The sequence below is a fragment of the Thunnus maccoyii genome, chromosome 8 (assembly GCF_910596095.1).
Source record: "Thunnus maccoyii chromosome 8, fThuMac1.1, whole genome shotgun sequence".
In the NCBI taxonomy this organism is placed as follows: domain Eukaryota; kingdom Metazoa; phylum Chordata; class Actinopteri; order Scombriformes; family Scombridae; genus Thunnus; species Thunnus maccoyii.
This window is the reverse complement of record NC_056540.1, coordinates 17,634,370-17,657,612: the sequence shown is the minus strand read 5'-3', so window position 1 is coordinate 17,657,612 and position 23,243 is coordinate 17,634,370. Positions and strand designations below refer to the sequence as shown.

The 23,243-nt window shown below is 40.4% G+C and overlaps 3 protein-coding genes across 4 annotated transcripts; 1 reads left to right on the top strand and 2 right to left on the bottom strand.

The window, feature by feature from the left end:
* Positions 1 to 6: 6 nt before the first annotated feature.
* si:dkey-6i22.5 (polyamine-modulated factor 1) lies at positions 7 to 4,913 on the bottom strand. Its single transcript, XM_042418428.1, has 5 exons — positions 4,699 to 4,913; positions 2,760 to 2,865; positions 2,532 to 2,632; positions 1,282 to 1,477; positions 7 to 390 (listed from the first exon to the last, which is right to left on the bottom strand). The coding sequence occupies exons 1-5, from the start codon at positions 4,911 to 4,913 to the stop codon at positions 316 to 318; spliced, it is 693 nt and encodes a 230-aa protein (XP_042274362.1). The 3' UTR covers positions 7 to 315.
* Positions 4,914 to 5,016: 103 nt separating this feature from the next.
* tmx2a (thioredoxin-related transmembrane protein 2a) lies at positions 5,017 to 10,861 on the top strand. Its single transcript, XM_042418429.1, has 8 exons — positions 5,017 to 5,303; positions 5,410 to 5,470; positions 6,429 to 6,542; positions 7,981 to 8,057; positions 8,490 to 8,596; positions 9,267 to 9,332; positions 9,494 to 9,623; positions 9,733 to 10,861. Exons 1-8 carry the CDS (start codon positions 5,115 to 5,117, stop codon positions 9,910 to 9,912), a joined length of 924 nt encoding a protein of 307 aa, XP_042274363.1. The 5' UTR covers positions 5,017 to 5,114; the 3' UTR covers positions 9,913 to 10,861.
* A 148-nt stretch (positions 10,862 to 11,009) lies between these two features.
* Positions 11,010 to 21,560, bottom strand: zdhhc5b (zinc finger DHHC-type palmitoyltransferase 5b). 2 transcript variants are annotated; one of them, XM_042418425.1, is made up of 12 exons: positions 21,422 to 21,560; positions 18,395 to 19,895; positions 17,827 to 17,948; positions 17,400 to 17,557; positions 16,914 to 17,086; positions 16,689 to 16,791; positions 16,435 to 16,526; positions 15,999 to 16,131; positions 15,439 to 15,547; positions 15,126 to 15,232; positions 13,219 to 14,153; positions 11,010 to 12,725 (listed from the first exon to the last, which is right to left on the bottom strand). In XM_042418425.1, exons 2-12 carry the CDS (start codon positions 18,541 to 18,543, stop codon positions 12,620 to 12,622), a joined length of 2,187 nt encoding a protein of 728 aa, XP_042274359.1. In that variant the 5' UTR covers positions 18,544 to 19,895; positions 21,422 to 21,560; the 3' UTR covers positions 11,010 to 12,619. The 2 variants fall into 2 exon arrangements, with proteins under 2 accessions (XP_042274359.1, XP_042274360.1); XM_042418426.1 differs by lacking the exon at positions 21,422 to 21,560 and adding an exon at positions 21,221 to 21,413.
* Positions 21,561 to 23,243: the final 1,683 nt, after the last annotated feature.

Here is a 23,243-nt window from a genome sequence, read left to right as displayed (position 1 = left end):
ACAAAATTAATATGTACAGTTTATTTATTTTTCAATCTGTACCCCATTTTCCCATGGGGGACAACAATTTTTGGAATTGGTCCGGTATTGAATGAGAGCTCTGCAGTGAGCAGCTGCAAAACAGGCTGCAATGTAATCCTTTGTGCCCGTCAAAGTATGTCCACTAAGGTGCTTGTTTTTGCTGCTGACAGGCTCAGATTGTTATTATAAGTGTCTGACAACTATAGTAAACACAGGAACTAGCTGCCTGTAGTAGCATCATGTTTTCTTTTTTCAGTTCATACATCTGCAGGTAAAATAACTTGAACTCGAAGATCACACATCAAAGACACCAGAATCACCATAAGGGCAGAGAGTAGACTTCAGCCTTTCAAATTCTGTGACAGATGCCTGAAAGTAGAGAAAAACACACAATTCTGTTACCACTCAAGGCAGATTTCTACTTATGTTACAGTGCACAAATATGTTGTGACCCTCAGCAGTATGTCCTCGTTCAAACTGTACAGTAACAATAAAAAAACTGCATTCATAATAAACAAAACTTCCTCATATGGAACACAGGATCTTGATGAGCCACATTGATACACATTTTTTAATTTATGGAAAACCCCTAATTAATTTTAGAAAGGTTTGGTTCCACTATTAGATTTCATTAGAAAACCTAATCCAGTTGCTGAGAGGGTGTGTTGAAAAAATCCTATTAAATTAAAATGTATGTGATTTATATTTCTATTTTTACCTTTTTTGTATGTGTTGCAATTGATAGTTATATTTGTGCATTTGTTTGCTCGCTATTGTGACATATATGTATGTACTCCACAAAATTAGTTTAATATAAATTAAACTTCATAAAGTTTGATATACTTAATTCATGCTTTCTGACAGAAAGACCAACTGTTGGACTAAATCTGAGTGTTTTAAGTTCTCTTCCCACTCATGTGTCTTCAGAGAAATCTCTTGCAATATCTCAATTACTTTCTACCAACAATCCCTGAAAACTAAATGTACCTGAGAAGTAAAATGTTGATTATCATGCAACTGTTACAGAATTCATGAGAATAAAGTTACAAGAATGTTTTCTATGCATTATGTAAAAAAAATCTTTGCTGTATTTACTTCCAGATGTACAGTATACTACAGATGTTACATCTAATGTCACAGTTACATAGAGTTACAGTAAAGTCTTGCTGCACTGCATTCTCTTTGTGAGTGTAAAAAAATAACATACTGAATATAATTTAAAATCTCTTTTTTACTTATGTGCCATTTTCTCTCTCCTACCTTCCACTCATCAACAGTGGTTGAAATACAATGTTCAGTCTGAGTAATACTCTCTCTGCCAGCCTGAACCTGCTGCGCAAGGGCAGCGTTCTCCGCTCTGATCTTTTTCAGCTCCAGTCGCATGTAGGCCTCCTGCTTTTTATAGTATGGCTTCAAAAAGCTGCAAAAGTCTTGCTCAGGAATCCCACTGGGCCGCCTACGAAAACAAGTGGAGGGAAAATGATTAAAATTCGTTGACTTTTGACAACTTCGTAAGAAGAATAATCAGAGTCTATGAACATTGTACTATTACAGTGGTGATGTACTGCACAGTACAATGCAGAAAGGCAGAGCAACTTCATTATAGGTCATATAGTGAGACTCAGAATCTAAAATACAGTTAATACAAGTGACAAGTACAAGTTCAGGAAATGAGATGTTCTTTGGTGATTAACACCAAGGACATGTATTGATTTTGGATCCTCAAATACTACCATTAAATGTTTGACCAACTCTGACCCTAGTTTATATACAACAATATAATAATTCTGTTAATACTGGGAGAGAAGGCTGGAGAAAATTTCAGCAGTTTGCATTCAGAAACACATCGGATCCAAATGCAGGTCAGAAGGTTTATATTAACAATAATCTCTTCTTCTTAATGTCAATAAAATTAACCTACTGTTTACTTGTTGTTACAATTTATTTTAATAAGTGGCGGTGATAGAATAGAAATAGAAAAGAATAGAAAGCCTTTATTGTCATTGTATTGTAGATACAATGAAACAAGGAGTGCTACTGCTGGTTGGTGCATTAAAAACACAACACGACACAGTCTCACACAACCACACAGCACACTAAAATAAATAAATACATCTATATGAAATGGTAAAGTGTATCAATGAAAATAGTATACACTGAAATGTTGCACATAAATAGATGTAATTATCGCGCAGTGTGAAATTCATGAAAAAGATATGATAATATCATATATGAGTTTAGAGTGCAGATGGCCTTGGGAAAGAAACTGTTCATGAGTCTAGTGGTCTGTGTTTTGAATGACCTGTAACGCCTGCCAGAGAGCAACGGGTCAAACAGGTGGTGACCAGGGTCCATCGTACAACAGTCTTGTACAATAGAATAGACAAATATGAGATGATTGATGTTGGAATTCACATGCATAAATACTTGACATGTAACCAGTAGATCTTGTCATAGCAGAGAAAACAGAGGGTGCAGGGAGGTTAGGGCATGTATTGTTGTTTACTAACCATGCAGGGTCTGGATTGTTCTTGGCAGCACTCTCCAGTTTGTCCAGCTCGTTTAGTTTAGACTCTAACTGGCCTTCTTCAGTCAATCTGCTGATGTCCTCCTTTATACACACACACACACACACACACACACACAAATATAGACATAAATAATACAAACAACCAGGCAGAGAGCCTACCATTTCTAGTTTATTTTCATGCATAGTATTAATGTCATGTGCTTCACACCTGTATAGTCCTCCGCAGCTCCTCTATGAACTGCTTGTGAATGCTCTCCATCCTCAGGGGGTTGCTCTTGTACAGTGGACGAAACGTTTTGGCAAATGTGTTAAAACTGTATTTATGAAAAGAGAGAGAGAGAGAGAGAAAGCAGAGTCAATGAAAAACATAGCAAAGTTTAGCTTTTATCAAAACACTGGACCTTATCTCAGTTACGTAACGACATAGGACACTTTCAGAAGGATCAGTTCTGACATTTCAAACCTTCACACCAGTTGACCACTGAACAAAAAACCCTAACAGTGTTTTAGGGCTGCAACAAATGATTATTTTCATTACTGATTAATCAGTCCAAAACTCAAAAACACTTGGATTTTAATAATATAAACCAGATAAAGGGCTCAATTGCTCACATTTGAGCGGGAACAGTGAATATTTGGCATTGCTGTGATACAAATAACTGAAACGATAAATCGATCAATACTTAAAGATTCAAGAAACTTTATTGTTTGTCACATAGTAACAGAAATTCCTCTTTGATATGGCTCAGTCAAAGACAAAGGTAGACAAGTGTAACTTTCTGATAATAAACTAATTGATGAATCAATTATTTTTTGAGCACTGCAGTTAGAAATTAAACAACTGATTAGTCAATCAACATAAAACGAATCAGCAACCATTTCGACATTCGATTAATTGTTTTAGTCGTTAATCTAACAAAAACACCAGACAATCTCTGGTTCCAGCTTCTAAAAAGTGAGAATATGCTGCTTTGCTTTTTAAATATCTTTGGGCTTTGGACTATTGATCAGACAAAAGACCTAAAATGTGTTGGATATTTTTCACTGTTTCCTGACATGTAATAATGATCAATCAGTTAATCATCATTAATGAATCTAGGTAATAATAAACAGAATAACAGGCAATAAAAATAATCATTTATTGCAGCCCTACTTGTGTTGATTTAAGAGAAAATCTATTTATACAGAGCTGCAGAAAATAAAGCAGATGAGTCTTTTCTGTTATTCTTCCAAAAAAATATATAATTTCTTTTCAATAATTCATATTGATCGACTTTAATTTGTATAGGCAGGTTTTTCAATAATCTCTACAATGGGCATTTCCTATGACAGATGCCATGATGATCATCACACTTGTTGACATCTCGGCCCTGGGCCGGTGTTTCTCTTTAACGAGTGACCGTGTTAATTGGTGACTTTCAGCTGAATGCATCTGGGTTATCGTGGTGACAGCAGCTGTTGAAAACACAATACATATTCATCTGTGTTTGTTATCTACGCTAAACATTTACGTAAGTTAAATTGTGCTCAGCAGGACGCATTCACTTCTCGTAACGTTTCTTACAATGTGGAAAACAAAACGTAGCCTATAAATTGGCAGTGCAGTGACAGCTTATCTTGGATTTGATTTTTTTAGAGTTATCCTCAATCGGAAAGTGGTCCATATTCAACCAATTAACCCGCTTTGTCATCGTGTACACACAATTATCACAATATGTTCAGTTTGTCGCTAAATATTATACACAAACTGTGTCATGAGGCCAGTAGACGGTTAAGTGAAGAAATGTGAATGCTTCTTGCTATCGACTCCATTTACACAATGTAAGACAAAAAAGCGAATATATACTGTGTTGAACATTTTATTTAAAAGAATTTAAGGCTTTTAAGAGGATGCCTACATGTTGTCTGCCGTCACTATGACAACCACAACGCAATCGGCTGAAGGTCAGCAGTTAACACGGTCACTCGTTAAACCGAAACACCGTACTGCTTTTCATGTTAGCCTGGCATCGTTTGTACCCTCAGAGTACTACTCGCACCATTTTATGCCTCTCAATTTAATATAGTTTAACTGTAATTTACAGTCATGACAGTGACATAAGAGGTACAAACTGGGTCTACTGTATTCACGGCTTTAAACACATCACCTCGCCTGGCCGATGAACTTATCCAGGCTCTTCTGCACCACTTTATCGAACAGCTTCAATCTGCTCCATCGAGCCTCCGGCTCACAACCGGCTGCAGGCTCTGACGTCTGCGAGGAAACGTCTCCTGTAGCTTCACCGGTCTGCTTTTCAGCGGGGTCTTTCGCACAAACATCATCTACAGTCTTTTTTTGTGTTGCTGCTTCGCTTTCCTCCATTCTTCCAGCCTCTCTCTTGTTTATGTTTTTGCGCTCGCCCCTTTCATACAGTCCCGCCAAATCTACGGCGAGCCGCTAGGCCCAGAGACTACGGGATCGGTTTGTTTGGCGCATGCGCAGTCCCATCCACTAACCACGTCCAGTTACTGCAGCTGTCATCTCTTCTCTCGCCCTCTCCGGTTGACTCTCGCCGCAGACAGCATGGGTGTAATCACAGGACTCTGTACTTTCTTGTACCATTTACCTCAGATATACAAATGGCTGCTGAAACCGTATTATATCACCTCGTTCCTCATGACCGTCGCCTTCCTTGTTGTCCGAAAGGCACCCGGTGTGTGCGAGCACCTGACGACCCAACGGGAGGACGGCAACTCCTGCGACTTTGACTGGGTGAGCATGGAGGAAGGAGGGGAGGGGGTGGTCAGGTTAGCTGATTTAGACAATTGCTTACTTACCAAAAAGTTGTTTCACATTTTTTGTCTTTGTCTATTTACAGAGAGAAGTGGAGATTCTCATGTTTCTCAGTGCAATAGTGATGATGAAGAACAGAAGAGCCAGTAAGTACCCCCCACCCCCCAACCTAACCCCCCTAACACACACACACACACACACACGCACTCTTTTATTGTCTATTGTCTAGTGAGTCTATGCCATGACATGACAAGTGTTTGTTTACACTGTAAACAGTCACGTCATCAAAAGTGGCCCACACGTGCATTACTGAAGATAGTAAAAGAAAAAAAACAGTAACATATGAACAACTATGAAGAAAAAAAAGGGGAAACAAAGTGTCAGGGAATTCAAGTATGACATAATAACAAAAAAAGGCAAAAGTATTGTGCAAGAAGCTTTGTACATTCAATAAAAAACAAAATAATACAAAGGAGGAGGAAAAATGAATAAAGAAAATGGTACAGATTCAAGTAATATCGGTCAGACATTTTAAAAGTTTTAAAAGTTGTTTGGGCCTTTATTTATTTTTGCAGTTTAACTAAAGAGTTGTAATAGATCTCAATATCAATTAGAAACAGAGTAGAAAAAAAGAGTAAAGTTTGGTTTTCTATTGGTTAATTTCCTGCACCTGCATGCAGCCTTTTTACACCAAGCAAGTGAGGCTCAGTTTGGAGACCAGCGGAGACCAACAGAAATTATTATGGAATATGATACATTTATTTCCTGATTGTTTTATTCCATGAACAAAGAGAAACATCATCTTTATCCAAACTGCAGACAGTAATACGACTGTTAACACCAGGTATTTGTGTCCTATAATGTGCAACTTTTAAACTTTAACCTGACAGGTATTTGTGACCTAATGTGTAACTGTTTCAGATCCTTGACCTGAAACCAGACGAAAAAGCCTTGTGCAGAGCCACATCCAGGAAGTGCTTTACTAAAAACCTGGCGTTGTTGTGTAAACATTACAGTTGCAGTGTTTTCCAGAGTTCGTCTGACCTTGTATTAACACTCTCTGTCCTTCACTGTTCCTCCCCTTTTCTTCTCTCTTTCTCCCAGTCACGCTGGAGCAGCACATAGGAAACCTGTTCCTGTTCAGTAAAGTTGCCAACGTCATCCTCTTCTTCAGGCTGGACATTCGGCTCGGCATCCTCTACCTCGCTCTGTGTGTCGGTCAGTGTTAAAATCCCGAGTTCAAGCTTAATCCGAGCATGCACAGACATATTTGTGGAAAATCATTCGCCACCATGAAGGACAGATAACAGTTTTATTTTGTCCATCATCTCCACTGCAAAATGGTTCCATTACAACTTGTGTTTTGCTGTTAAACAACACCAACGCTGTCATGCAGAACCACACTAAAGCCAAATATAGACACGGCTCTTTATATTCACCTACAGTTTCTTAAGAGGTATCAGTTAATATTCATAAAATAAGCCAGAATTTTAGGAAATTTAACTAAATTAATACCAAAAAATAAAGGATTTCAGTTTGTAGGTAACTTGATTTTTTTTTTCTCTTCCATTTTTGTATCAAGCACTTACTCCATTAAAGGTGTGAATGTGCACACAACTTTCTTTGCCAAACTGAATTAGATTCTTCACTAGAAACACCACTTTTTGGGTTGTATACATATTTAATAACTTTATTAAAGGATAGGTTGACAATTTTTCAAGTCTTTCTTAAACAACAGTCAACAGCACTGAAACAGGTTTTCTTTGCTGTAATCATTCCTCTTGTTCGTTCTGACCATTAGAAGATCCCCTTCAAATGCACTTTCAATGTAAGTGATGGGGGACAAAATAAGTCCCCCCCCCCCCATACCTTACAGACCTTCTCCATCCTTATACCCTTTCCCGTCCTTTTTGATCCTCCTCAACTGCTCAGTTGTCTGTCTCTTTTTTTAGACTCAGCACCACGTGTGCCAGAGGCTTCTGCTGCAGCTGCAAACACTATCTGATTAAAGGAGCAGTATGTAAGATTTAGTGGCCTCTAGCGGTGAGGTTGCAGAACCAACTGCCAGTAAATTCACCTAAATCTTGCGCACTGGTCCTTTAAGTTAATATACTCGTTATAATTCAACTTTAATCATGACATTATATCTATTCCATATTCACTCATAATTGAACATTTGCTGTTTAATTATCTTTTGTATTCATTTCATACCTTTTGTTGCATTGTATGGGGTCCTTGGGTGTTTGAAAGACAACAACAAATAACATGTATTACCATTATTATTATTAAAATCAACAGTCCTCTTTTTGAGCAAAAATGTATTTAAAAGTTTAAGATAATACGAGGTTTCAGCCGTCTGAGTTAGTTCAGTAATATAATATCTTCTTCTTGAAGCTTCATATTAGTTTCAAATAAACTTTTATATAGATTTTTGCACAGAAGGAGGCTTGTGGATTTTGTCACCCATCACTTACATTGAAAGTGCATTATGAAGGAGTCTCTTAATGGTCAGTATGAACAGGAGGAATGATTACAGCAAGAAAAACATGTCAGTGTACATTTGGGCTCCTAAATATTGTTTTAGAGCAGAGTTGAAAGTTGTGAATCTGTCCTTTAATTCTTCAGTTTAATAGTCTGTTCTTCTGTGCTTCTCCAGCATTCGTCATGACCTGTAAGCCTCCAGTCTACATGGGCCCAGAGTACATCAAGTACTTCAGCGACCAGACCATAGATGTGAGTGTTACACTAGAGACCAAGCAGTTGTCCAAATGCTTGTGAATCCTTTATAAGACCATTTGGATGGAGTACTTCAGGCTCTTGATATGTTACATAAGAGCAACACAACTGATAGGAATCACTTCAGTTTGGTCTGTTGGGACTGTTAAATCACTTATTTATGGGGTAATCAAGTATTCATGAGAAATATAACAAGAACATAAAGATATGAGCCACTTAGATTGTTTTCTTTTAGTTACAAATCCATTTTTGGACTGTATCCATCAACATGGAAGGCCCAAAATAGTAGCATTGTTGCCTACAGAAATTTGAAAATGAAATATTAACGTGTATCATTGATGATGCCCGAGTCCTGGAGGCGAGTAGGTGTGAATGATAGCTAAACCTGTGTAATCTGTTTCATCTGATCTTGTGTGACTGAGTCATTAGGAGGAGCTGCAAAAGGACAGTCGCATCACCTGGATTGTCGAATTCTACGCCAACTGGTCCTCTGACTGCCAGTCCTTCGCTCCGGTCTTCGCCGACCTTTCGCTCAAGTAAGAGATATGAAGAGTTAAGATCCCTGTCTGTGGTTCCAGATGCTGATGCTTACAATTCCTTAGGTTTAAAGCTACAAATCACCAGTCACACCTGTATTCAGAAAAAAAAAAGAAAATTATGATTAATAAACAATTATAAGTTTAAAACCAAAATATTTCATGAACTTATTGAGCATTCTGTGTGCTAAAATTGTATTTTATTTGTTCGTAGCTGCTCTGAATTCACTGTAAAATCGTAGTGTTTGATGTCTGAGAGTTGAAATGTACAATAGTTTAATTTATTTAATACGGTACCTGCTGCAGACACTGATGCTTCCTGTTTCTGTAGTGCTGTTACATAATGATGTGTTTTGAGTTTGAAAGCATGTATTCAATTAAATATTGACTTAATAACTCCCTCCCATATTCCATACTGTATTTCTGTTCAGATTTTACCTTTTTAAAGTTTAGATTTTAATCAACATAAGATGTAAGTCTTTTATAAGATGCATTGAATGTTTCCGTCAGTGATCAAAATCACATTTGATCTAACTGATATGTTTCAGATTTACATATAATATACTATATGTTCAGTTTTTGGCCTTGAGTGGCTGCAATGAATGTAAAAATGGCAGCAACAGAGACTGATTGCCTAAACGTCCTGTGCATCTTTCCTTACAATCGTCAGGTATAACTGTGCTGGACTCAGGTTTGGGAAGGTGGACATTGGACGCTATGGAGACGTTTCTGAGAGGTCAGTCATTTTCTCTGCTCTGCATCTCTCTTAATGATGTTCTTGTAGGAGTATTAATGTCACTTTTTTCATTTATGCTTAAGGTACAAATTTTAAGCTGAGATTTTGCCAGATTCTCTCAGCACAGGTATTAACTGTCTCATATTTTTTTCCCTGAACAGGTACAAAGTCAGCACTTCCCCTCTGGCTAAGCAGCTGCCCTCACTGGTGCTATTCCAAGGAGGACGGGAAATCATGAGACGTCCAATGGTGGACAATAAAGGCAGAGCTGTGTCTTGGACCTTTAATGAGGTGTGTCTGTTTGTAACAAACACAGGGGGAGTCTGTACTGAGTCGGTGTTGCTTGGGACAGCTTCACGTTCACACATACAAGCTAACATGAAGGTTATTTCATCCGCAGGAGAACATTATCCGAGAGTTCAACCTCAACGAGCTCTTCCAGAAATCCAAGAAGCTGAGCAAGAGTCGTGGTTTGAAGGGAGAGCAGCAGAACGGCTCTAAGCCAGAAGAGGGCAGCGACGAGCTTCATCCTGAAACCGACAACGAAGAGCAGCCCACAGAGAGCAAGAAAGACAAGTAAAGCGTGAGAGGACAGTTCAGAGAGGGGCTGCGTCGAGTCTTTCCTCTTCTTACAACATCGACATGCCTTACATTATTGCAAAATCCATAATATTGTGGAATGCAGAGAGAATGCAGTAGATGTCAACTCCAAGCTAAGAATTTACTGTGGCAAATATCTACCCTAAAAGAAAAACTGGGCCTCAGTTGACTGATGTAGGGTGGTTTAAACGGAGCCACTCAAAGGATCAAGCAATGACCTGGACACATTTCATTAAGTTATTCAAGAACAAATGCCTTTTTTTTGTATTGATTGTTTTTTTTGGCTACCTTCATCACTTGTGTGTAAACGTTTGCTGCCTGTATTTTGCAACTGATGTGTTTACGGTTCTCTCATATTTCAAAAACCAAAGCAAAAAGGGAGAGGTGAAACTGAAATTAAAAAAAAAAACAATTGTGCACAATTAAGAGTCATGACACATTCAATTTTTTCATCAGTTTGACCTTTTATTCTGAGAAGACATCTTTTTAAAAATTCTTTATAAGGCCATTTTGGAAATGTCTTTAATGTACTCGTTACAGATATTTGTGAAACTCGTTCCATTCATCACAGCCCACAATAGCGATATTTATTCTCACATAGAAGTATACTCACATAGTTTCAAATTGTTCAATGGCCACCATCCTTGGCCAGAGCAGGAAGAAAGTAACACAGGTTGTCTTTTATCTCTCGTTCAACGGCTACTTGTGCCATTTAATGATGCTTCTTTTTATTGTTACCACCCACACATGAACCAGGCGAGCATTTGACAATATTCTCACAAGTATGCACGCCAGTGAAGCATTCAGCACGACAAACAAAAACCACATGCACACCGAAGGCATAGCCTGGGAGGGTTTAAAACTCGTAACACCGTCGTTTGGGTTGAACAATGATACTCGTGTGCTTCAAGCGTGTACTCCCCCCCCCCCCCCCCAAAAAAGACGTGCTACATTCAGCCAACTCTGTCGTTCTATTGCAAAACACCATTGTGGGCCTTGATTGAAAAAAAATAAAAATAAACTGATCCTTTGCTGTAATGCCCAATACTAAAAGACACACACTCCTCCCTCCTTCCCTCTAATTATCCTGTCCTAACATGGCTGTGGGTAAAACAAATTAACTGTACCTTTACAGAAGTTTTTTTTTTTTTTAATGAGTGTGTAAATCAAAAATCTAATCTGCCTTACATGATTTATCAGAAAAAAGTGTAAAAAATAAAAACCAATAGAAAAGAATAAAAACGCGTTTGTTTCACTATGAATGGTCTCAAGGCAAAAAAAATTTAAATCAACAGTCTCTTATTGCAAACCAGTCCCTACCTCCTTATAAACAAAATGATCTTTTTCAACTATAAACTTTTTTCTTTAAAAAAAAAAAAAAAAAAAAAAATCTTCCTCCTCTTAAAAACAAAACAAAACAACAAAAAACAACTAATAGAGACTGGTTTGAAATTATGTCCAGAACTACAAGGTTGTTTTCTCTGGTGAAATAAATAAGCCCTTCCCTCACTGCACCTATTTGGCTGGCCATCCGTTAAAGGTATAAGGTTCTACTAGCAACTTGATTGACTGACAGACAAAACATTACAGAAAAGAAGAGAAGAAAAAAAAACAAAACAAAAAAAAAAAAAAAAACACACCACCAGAAAGGACATACAATGACCTTAAAGCTACAAACAGATTTTGCATAAATGTCTCTAGCATAAACATTACAAGCGTACATTCCACAAAGATGCTTGTGCTGCAATGATGATTCTGAATTTCTTTGTGGCTTTCAAAGATGAAGCTCAATTATTTGCCACTTCAGCTGTCCACCAAAGGATCATCATTCTCTTTGGATGACAAAAAAAATTCCAGCAAGAGCTCATGAGTGGCTGATGCAGCCATCAATTATAAAACAGGCAACAGATTTGAAATCGCTGAATTAAAAAAAAAAAAGAAAAGAAAAAAAAAGAATAATTATACACAGTACATCTGCCACCCTCATCAATAGTCGTCTTCAATAACCTGACAATCTGACCCAATAATAATCTGTAGGATTTTATACATTTATATAAAACAATATTTAAAAACAAAGATTTATAAAACTAAAATGATACTGTGTTTATAGGTTGGACTCTTCTCTCCTTTGACTCCTATCGATAAACAGGCTGTGTGGTCCGTTCAGACTGTGGAAAAGAAGACAGTGACGGTTTCTATTGGTCAACAGTCCTAAATCCTCCCTCTTGAATTTTACATCTGCTGGATAAAGTCCGTCCTCTCCTTAAGTGTCAGACACCGTTGCCAATACTCTGTGTGCTAATGTACCAAAGTAAAACAGCATAATCAAGTTAGCTATGCGTGTTCTATACACATATCTGTACCCAGCCGTGATGATACAGTCTCATCAGTCTATGGCTCACAAAGTGGCAAAATGGAGACAAATTGATCCTGTGAAAAATGAACCAGTGTCCCCAGTTACTCTTTGTTCAAATTCGAAAGGCTGGCAGAAAAGAATGGCCAGCGGCGTTACAAAGATAACAAAGTGAGTACCAGGCAGGCCCGCTCCTTTAGTCCGTTGCAGCGGAAACAGTCATTTTTCAGGAGCCTGCGGCCATGAATAATATCCAGCTCAGTTAAGAGACAAGTGGAAGCTGTCCAGTGACTTTTTCCCCTCTGTGTGATAGACCATGAAGGATGTCTGTCACTCAAACCGATATCTCGTAAGTGGTCCCTCCGACGCCTGTCACCTTCTTCACCCCGCCCCCTGGTTTGGATGTGGTGTGATTGGCCAAGACTGGGCGAGAGGTGGATCTGATTGGACAGCCATCAGGAAGGGGAGTGGAGGGAGGGCAGATTGAGGATGGAGACAAAGGAGACAGGGATGTGGAAGTGAGTGGTTCTACTTCGAAAATAACAAAACAAACAAACAGCAACATGTGTCTTTACCATGAATTTTATAAGGCCTTTGGTATCTATTCTTATAGTGAGTAAGAAAAGGACAAGGACAGAAGTAAACAGCAGCATGGTTAGGCATGCGAACACAGTGCTCAACACATAGTGGCATGCTTTTAGCACTAATTCACACACATACACACCAAAATGAACCAATAACACATCCAACTGTTCAACACTAAACAAGCAAAGACTGAAAACTGTGGAGGAGGAAAACGAAGACTCACACAGATCAGGGAGGAAGAGGTGGGCTGACACAAACCAGGGAGGAAGAAGAGGAGGATTAGGAGGAAAAGGAGAAGGAGGAGGAAGAGTAGTTGGCTGACAGATCTGGCGACGGATCACTACTCACTGTGGAGCCTGTTGCCCTCCTCCGGCTCCTCCCCCTCCCAGCACAGCGCCTCCTCCTGCTGGCCGAGGCTTGTGCTGAGGCCCTGCCTCCCCAGTGTAAGACTGAGACTTGCCAAGGGAGAGGCCGCGAGGTGGCGGGGAGATAGGGGGCTCTAGTGAGCGAGCCCCCGGGGAAGAGGATGAGGAGGAAGGGTTACGAGGGGTTCGGGAAGAGGAGTCCTGGTTATGCTGGAGCAGGTGCTGGGTCTCAGGAGGCCCAGAGGAAGAGGGAGGGGGTGGGCTGACGGCACGCAGGTAGGCCCTGTGGGGGGAGGAGAAAGTGGCAGAGCCCTGGAGCAGCTGCCCCTCCCTCTGCTGGGCGATCTGAGCTGAGAGGAAGGGCGACGTATAGCCCTGCAGCGGGGTACTGGGTGACACCACCTCAGGCTGGCCTGTTATAGTCGCCGAGGGAAACAGAGCATGAGGCTTCTGCGGCGACAGCTCGTGGGCGGCTGATTCAAACTCTGGGCTCTCGGATGGTGTCAGCAGGCTGTCGTAGGACAGGCTGCCATTCCGAGGCGTCTGATTAGCCAGGCTTTTGTAGCTTGTGTCTGTGGTGCCTTCTGATTGGAGCGTGGCCAGTGGATTATGTGCCGTGTGCGCTGAGCGCAGGCTGGAGGAGCGGGAGCCGCCAGTGGACAGGACCAGAGAGGATGGGTAGGAGGTGTAGGAGCGTCCAGTCAGGGAGTAACCCGACATGCCCCCTGACACCCCACCAGTAGTCCCGCCAGGGCCTCCGGGGCCCTCACCCCTCTCCCCTCCCCCTCTGCGCGCCCCTACACCTCCCCCCACCACTGTGGCCCCATCCAGGCTGCTCGGCTCCGAGCGGTAGCTAGGCTGACGGCTGGACTGGAGGATGGAGGGAGACGGAGAGTCAAGACTCTCACCACGGATCATCTGAGGAGAGTAGAGAGGAGGAGACGGACCAAAGGTAGAGGGGGTGCAGACAGAGAGGGAAGACGGTAAGGAAGAGTGTGATGAAGATGAAGAGTGAAGAGGGGGAGGAGGAAAGACGAAAATCATCATGTTACCACAGGAATAGATAACATAGCACAAAAAAACTGTTTATTCTATAGATTCTAACAGAAAAAAAGAGTCAGTGGTGGGGAGAAAATTGGATGCTTGACCAGTGCTCTACTCCATCATCACACTACTGGACTGGGAACATTGACTGGCTTGAACAGGCAAGCCACTGCATGTCAAAGACTGTGTGTATGAACACATACATGGAAATACAAGTACATACAGTACATGAGCTAAACATTCCAGTCAATGCAGTTTTGGGGGAAGGGACAGATCCACTCAAACACACAAAAGACTGCCAAAGGGATACACACACACACACACACACACAGACTCACAGACACACAGACACACAGATGACACTAGCTGAGACTTACTGATCGACCGATGGCCACTGAATGATCAATTTAAAGTGAGAACAAAAAAGACGGGCATGGTATTAACCACAAAGCGAAATTAGAAGGGGGAGGGCATAACAGCTACCAAATGATCAGTGAAATATTATATAGGTGAGGACAAGTTGCTGTATCATCCTGGTAAGTTACTGTACGTCTATGTGATACTGTTCATTTCTCATTTATGTTTTTTAAATTTCTTTTCGGACAATAAAAGTTGAGGTTAAATGCTAAAACAAGCCAATTCTGGAATAACATCTGAAGAGCTTATGTCAAAATTTAAAAGAAAATACTTATATATACACACACGTGTCTGCTTACTTATGTGATCTCGTCAGTTTTCCAATCAGGCAAAAACATGCGATTAACTTCACTCTCAGCTGATTATTCCTCTTATACTATTAATGTACAGTATCTACATAATAATGATAATTTTATATTCCGCATGTACCTTGTTGGGGTGTGTGAGGGCAGTGTGGTTCCTTCCTGGGCTGTTGTAGGCTGGTCGGTACTTGTACATAGACGGCGTAGGTGGAGCTTCTGTCAACAGGCTGCTCTCTGAAGGGAAAGAAACCAAACGTGACATTTGAACGAGGTGTGTTTTTGATTAGAAAACAAACACTCATCTGTTTACGTAAGAGGTAAAACCCTTGAGGAACCTGGTCAACACTCAGATGTTGACATGTCAGGATACATACCTACAACTACCTACTGTAGGTTGAATTGTAAGTGTGAATTTGTATGCGTTTGCGTATGTGTCTCACCTTCCGTGTCAGCACGGGGCAGGCCAGGGTACCGAAGCTCCGGCTTTGGAGGAGGTGGAGGCTCTGCGTCTGCTGACTGGCTCTCCATCTGGTCCAGACTGCTCTTGGACTGGAACAGAAACAGAGTTAAGTCATGAAAGCAGACACAAAGTACTAACTTGTTCATTGAAATTAAACCTGAAGCTGCATGGCATAATGAGGGAACAGACGCAAAGGGCTAATACAAAAAAAGAAAAAAACTACAGACTTGTCCAGCAAAAAACCTGAACCTGGCTCAACTTTTACTGCAAGAAAATACAACCTCATCTGCCAATGCGCTGTGTTCATTACATTGGAACTTGCGCAGTGTAGTTTTATTGTTTTCATTGCAGTTATTGTAAAAAAAAGGATAAAATAACTGTCACATGCCAGAATAACTCTCTGGAGTTATAAAGTCCTGTTTCATAAACTATTAGTCAGTGTTTTGGCATCTGTTACACATTGAAATTTGTCTATCTCCTCAATCTATTTTCAGTCTGAATATCCCAAGTCAACAATGCATACAGTCAACTCACACTCACCCTGGTGCTGTGTCGGTCATTCTGGATGCCGTTGTCCAGTATCTTTGCTTCTAACTGGGCCTCAGTAAGAGCCGGCCTAAGAAACGGTGGCTGTACTTCCGCTGCTTGAGGGCTCCGCCACCGACCCATGTATCTGAGGAAGGGTCATACACATGCATTTAAATCCTAATTATAATGATACAAACATTAACAACAAGCTTGGCGGTCTGTGTTGCACTGAAACATAATCCAACACCAGATGTCCCTCACACTTATATTCATATACTCCGTTTTAAACTGAAGAGACAAGTGAGAATAATAAAAGAGGAGAGTGGAAAAGTGAGGGGGAGAGAGAGAGCAATGGAAAGAAAGAGGCAGTGGAAAAAGAGTGATTGTGGGGCAGAGTGTAAGAGGAGGGGAGTAAACAGATGAGTGCGGAGGAGAGAGGAAGGCTGACCTGGGGGCCTGAGAGCTGCAGAGCACATGTGAAATATTCCTCAAGCAGCCATTGGTGAAAGGGTTAACACCTCCACGAAACTTCCCCGTCACCTATAGTGGGAGGGAGGGGGAGAGAATAACACAATTATGCCGTGGTAACTCTCCAACTCACATGGAGACCAAATTTAACACAACAGTATTGAAAATCTGTAACTTGTATGGGTGGATTCATTGGTGGAGCGTGTGATGCTCACAACTAGCTCTTGTATGTACCTGCTCATTTGTGGTCCTACCCCGGGCCACCAGTACAATGTGGAACCCAGTCAGGCCAGCGACTGGGACAAAAAACAGACCAGCCACACACATCACAGCCATACTGGGAGAACAGGGTTAAGAAATTTACAATAAAATCCAGCAAAAAAAAGTAAAATATGAAAAGAAAGTCTCATAATTTGCTCTGCATTTTTTTATGACCGCAGCGTGCCAAGTGGAGGATACGTAACAGCAGCATGTGGCGTGTCCAGCTGCTGGCGGTGGTGCAGGACATAAACCAGGCCGAAGCCAAATACGTCCACAATGTGGGTGGTAAGTGATAGCAGGAAGAGGAAGAAATAGCGATAATTCCTCCGACCAATACAGTTGTTCACCCACGGACAATGGTGGTCAAAATCCTGAAAGAGCACAGACAAAGAAGGGTAAGGACCAGTAAAGAAACATCAAGAGGAGAATAATAATAAAAAGAAACAACCAGAATACATATTAAAAAAAAAAATTAGATGTCCACACAGTTTTTACTTCCCACACCCACACAAGGAAACTAAGAATAGCACAGATCTAGGTTAAGCAATCAAGTCACACAAGAGTTTATAAAAGTTCATTGTGAAATTAAGAGGTGCCGGTTGTGTATTCAGAGTTCAATGGAGCCACTCTGATATTCATAATCATAATATTCTAATATTTGTGTGTGTGTGTGTGTGTGTGTACCTCCACACAGTTGTCACAAACTGAGCAATGCGAGCAGCGTGGTGGGCGGTAGAAGCGGCAGGTTGAGCACCACTTCATGCGCACCTGGATGCCTTTGATCTCCACTGTCTTATAGAGCGGAGCGCGGAAATCATCCTCTTTATCCTCATCCTCCTCCGCTAAAGACAGACACAAACACTGAGACTATGCTCACATCATGATGGCTAATTATACGGTGCCTCTGCATTATGTTTATGGCCAATAAATTATTGCCATCAATTTCTAGCACAACATGATTATAATTTTTCCTATATTTATGTTTCTGCTGCCTTCTTTTCAGTCTCATTTAATCTACAACATACTAAAAAAACACTGCAATATTACACATAATATTACTTAATAATGACTTTTAAATACTTGCACGCCAACACCGTTGATGCGTGTTTACCTCTGGGGAAGACTCCGGGGTCCATGAAAGTGGCCATGCAGAAGTTGGCGAGGGTGAAGAGGAAGATCACGGCATTATAGATGGGAATGACAGAGGAGAAATACTCTGACAACCATGGGCACCTGGACGGTACGAAAAAGAAGAGAAAAAAAATTACACTTTGACATGTTATTGCCTAAACAACTTGTCTTTCAATGTCTGACACATTTTCTTGGTCTGTTTGAGACAAAAACAGCAGCAAGTGGAGATTGCAGAAGCAGGCTCTAATCCCTGCACTTGCTGGCAAGACACAGATGGGGAAAAAATAGCAAATAACACTTCACACTCCATCAACAACCACTGATAAGCCTTTGTGCAAGGCAATTTACCCCCAAACAGCTCAAGTGTGGCTGTTCAGTGGCCAGAAATAGAAGACTGTGATTGTAATGGGGAGCTCACAGGTGTGACTGAGCAACAGTGTGAATGTGAACTGTGTTACTGAAAACAAGGCAAGTGTTCTCAGTAAACGTTCTCTGAATAAACAACGGTGAAACAAACACTACAAAACAGGACATAAAGTTGCACTTACGTGAAGCAGAAGAAGAGGGTAGTGGATCCGACAAGGAAAGTGGTGGCTGCAGAGACCGGGACATATCGGCTGGGTCTAAATGGACGGGGAGGAGCAGAAGCAGGGCCACCTACTCCTCCCCCGACACCCCCACCACTGAAGCCCGGCATCAGAGACAGAGAGAGGGGAGGAAGACAGAAAGAGAGGTAGATATCTACTGTCTACCTACTGTAAAGGGCGATTTACAGGTCAGAATGGCAAATATGGTGTTTGTTTGGGAGGAGAGGCCATGAATACAGACTGAAAAAAGAAACCAACACTATGCAAAGCAGCAACTGAATGGAAACATGAGGGATTCTCTGCGTCCAGTCTAAAAAAATCTAAAAATCTCCTGGCACTACAATAAGGACTCACAGAGATTCCTTTTATATATAGCAGTATACAGCTCTAATTGCATGTGCACAGCTTGTTGTAAATATTTACTTTTGTGTGCATAATTTTAATACAAGCTTATAAAAGCAAGACTATACAAGAGCAATGTGATACAAAAATATGTGTACGTAATTCATAAATATTTTTGTATGGCTTTAATGTAACTGTATTTGGTGCAACAATATAAATAAATCTAATCTTAAGCTGCTCCCTGTCACCAGTGCAACCATAACACTCTTGTGCATTAACACAAAAGCACAGACACTCGCACACACGACTAAAACTGGAACAATCTAGGCTTCTCTCCACTCTTGAACCTCAGTGTTTTCATTAACGCTCGTCACTGTGCTTGAGGTCTGATTATAGCTCTCGGAGAAAATGAATATAAAAAAGGAAAAGACCAGAAAATTAAAAGAGGTAGTGGGTGGACAGCCGGCAGGCTGAGCGAAGAAGCACGTAGAGGAGAACAGGCAGGGGATTGAGCGCAGCAGCTGCTGATGACTTCTGTGATTGTCCCGAGAGGGCTTATTTAGGCACTGGGTGGGTGGAAGGAACTGAGGATGGCTGCAGGAGGGACGGTTCCAGCGTTTCAAACTAAGTCAGCAGGGGAAAACAACTAAACCAACAAATTCACTTTTAAATCTGTTCCAAGAAGCTGCTTAATGTTAAACAAAAGTCCAGCTGGAGTTTACTTTTAAAAAGTTGCTTAAAAAAAGAAGCCTTAAAAAAATTATGTCTAGCCTTGCCTTTACTCGTAAAATAGCTCAAATAGCCAAGCAGAGTCCCTGGTGGATCCTCTGAGATCCCTCTTTCAGTTTTTGTTTCAATATGGGGACAAAATCAACTCAATCCAAAAAGAAGTCCCGTGTATGTCACCGCGGTGTCGCCGCACTCGGCCAGGTCTGGATGTAGAGACCTCTCCCACCTCCAAATTCTCTGCAGATAGACCTCCTTTCCCATTCTGCGCCTTTTAAACAAAGCCATGTGCAGCAGTGGTGTTACATAGTCTGATACATATTAGTCCTTTTCTTTCTCTTTGTCCCCCGTCTTCTTTCATCCGCTGCTTCTGTTGGCAAGTTGAGGGACGTCCCTGTAAAAAAACCCAAAAAAAAACAAAAAAACAAAAACAAATAAGAACTTGATAGTCAACTGGCAATTAACTATTTTGATCATCAATTCATTTTTAAAATTTCACACATAATTCCAGATTCTGGCTTGTATGGATGTGGCACTTTTTCTTTGTCTTATGTGATACTTTGGGGGTTTTGACTGTTGGTTGGAAAATAAAAACAATATAACGATGTCACTTTAAGTTTTAGGATATTGTGATGGCTATTTTTCACTAGTTTCTAACATTCATTATAGACAACAAGGTAGTGATTAAAATACATGACAGATAAATCTGTAACATAAATAGTTGTAGCCCTACAAATTATAACAAAATGGAGAACACAAGCACCTATAATCATACCAATTTATGAAAATGTCCATGGTTCATTTCTGCAAGTTCACCGTCAAAACTTTATTTCCTTTTTAAGTTACAATACTGAGTTAACCAAGAGAGGCAGATGTTTCACCCTTATTTCACAACAATCAGGCTGACTAACCAACTTCTTACAGTCCTAAAAGCTGTGTGTATATACATTTCTCACAATTACTCATTGAGCTGTCCACCAGCCTGCTGTTGATAAACAGGCAGCTCAATGCCCTCAGGTGGTAAAAAAAAAAAAAAAAAAAACACCTCCCACTACTGGAAATTCAGACCTCGATCAGTGACACACATCAGGCTTAATTTCCCTCATCTCAACATGAAAAACTCGTCCGTGTAGTGTGAACACACTGAAAACGGATCTGGAGTAACAGTGTAATCTGATAGTTTGGACACACCCCTCTTCTCAACAATCATCAGTAAATTACTCACAAATACAGAGCTGTGGCCGAGACACAGTGACAGTGTGTCTGTTGTTAATCATCTCATCTGCCCCACAACAAATCCCCCCCAGACTATAATGGATGTTAATCCTAAAATCTCCGCGTCGAGCCCTGCCTGTCATGTCACCGCAACAATTTGCAGCTCGCAAAGCTACATCGCTAAGTGGCCGGTTGAGCAGATTTAATCACATTTCTGATCGTTTGTGGCACACTTACAGCTGCTAGCTTATGTTTGATAGTAATAAACACTGTTAGATCGCTTCATCTTTTAATCATACCTTCAAAAAGACCAAGCGTTAAACAACAGGCCAGGGCAGGATTCAATCAAGACAACTGACATAATCTGCTCACACCACAAGGCACCTCATTAAACTACACTTCATGTCTTTTAAAGTTCACTAATAACGCTGCTGTGTTTTATTTGAAACGACCTAAAAAATTAGAGATTCAAACGCAATACTTCAGTAATTCGTTAGCTCTTACCTAGCCTCGAAAGTTTTTGCGACACTGCTCAGTCCTTTCCCACAGCCAAAGCTAAGGGAGTTAGCTAGCGTTACCTGGCTAGCATGAACGCTTTAAATTCGCGGAGTAAAAGTTAGCATTCATTGACGACTGGCATTATAACTATAGTTGCGTTCAACTACACAGTCACCACGAAGAGCTGGTAAAACAAGCAGGACGTACTGGTTATCGAACATGCGAGCTGTCTTGCCTCTAGGGTGAGAGTCGTCTCGGTGCTCCTTCAGTTAGCCGCTAGCGGTTAGCTCGCCTGTTAGGCCGACATCGGAATCCCGGAACAAGTCCGTCGTTCCTCAGGTGGTAAGATCAGCCAATCAGAGACCGAGGTGTGAGGGTCAGCCAATAAGAGGCCGAGGAGGGAGTGGACTCAAGAAACAGCTCAGAGCAGCGCAGATAGTGGAAACAATAATATACAGTATATAACCTCCTGAGAACCAAGGAAAAAAAGTGTCTTCCAATTTTGTTTTTTGTGTGTGTGTGATTTTCTGTAGGTTTAGAGTAAAAGAAACATCTAATAATTTAGACCTTTTCAAAATCTTTTTTTTTAATTTTTTACAGCATGTCCACTGTAGTAGACAGCAGTCAAACATGACAGTACAAAATTTAAAGGTTTCCAGCCATACTACCATCTTAAACCAACAACATATTTAACTTTCTTTCATTTTGTATTTGTTTCACTTTTTTGTTTATTTTTTTTGGCAAGTTTCAATAGATTTTCTATTAAACAGAAAGCTAATTTTTAAAGTTTATTTTGCTTTCCTTGTCTTACCTTGACATCTCTGAGTGTGTTTTTTTTTAATTTCAGCTATGGAACAGCTGAACTCAAATCTTCTTTGATCTGTTATTGCTCCTGTATTTCTTTGCTTTTAAATTCTTTGTGAGAGTTATTTGTTGATTTAAGGTATGGAAAGAATGAACTATTTCTGCAAATCTAAAAACTTATTCCGTGTTTTCATTTCTTTGCATGTTACTTTTTGAGTTTTACTTGTAGCAATGATAATCCAGGAAACAATTTCTCTTTCTGGCTATGCAGAGGAACATGTACGTCTTGTTTTTACAGCCCTTATTTCTGCATCCTTCTGCATGTTTGCAATCCACCATCTCTGGCTCCAGATGTCCTTCCAACAATATAATAAATTATAAATACCAGTTACAAAACATAAGTAATGATAGGTATACATGAATCAATGAAATGTCAAGCATTTTTTTGGGAAGTAACTGGATAAATATCTGTATCTCTTGGCACCTGAACAACTTATTTTACAATTTCAGAATTTGAATCACATTTATTGGCCGAGTATGTTTGCGCATACAAGGAAATTGACCCCCAGTTTAATGGCTCTCAATGTACTTACACACAACACAACAATCTTCAGAAAGACACACAAGGAATGACTGTATACAGGTGAAATTCCTTCTGTGAACTGTAAACAGGATACAGATAGTGCAAAGAAGTGAAGAGTGCTGAGATAAATATTAAATGGTAAACAAAGTGACATGTTTCTTTATATACAAATAGTAGGTGGTTGTGTGCAGTATATGTATTTGCCTGTTCAAATGTACAGTAAATGTATTGCACATTTTGTATTTTAAACTAAAATAAATATGTATAATTTGTAGGTACAGTGGTTATTTTAGTGATCCAGGGTTATTGCTCAATGCCTGAGTTAACTGTTCATAAGTGTGATAACGACAGGGAAGAAACTGTTCCTGTGTCTGTCACTCGATGAGCTCTATTCAACCCCCCCCCCCCCCCCCCCCCCCCCCATTCTCTCTCTCTCTCCCTCTCAGTTGAAGAGGAGAATGGGAGAATGTCACTCTTCTTGTGAAATATTCTCATAAATCCCATGACTTTGGCTAAATCCTACATCAAAAGTTACATTCTTTTGTAGGAAATTTCGTCGCAAATCCATTGATACAGGTTTGAAAGTGGTCAGACTTATAGTTTAGACATCAGAACCATTTGTTTGACACAAAGTCCATGCCT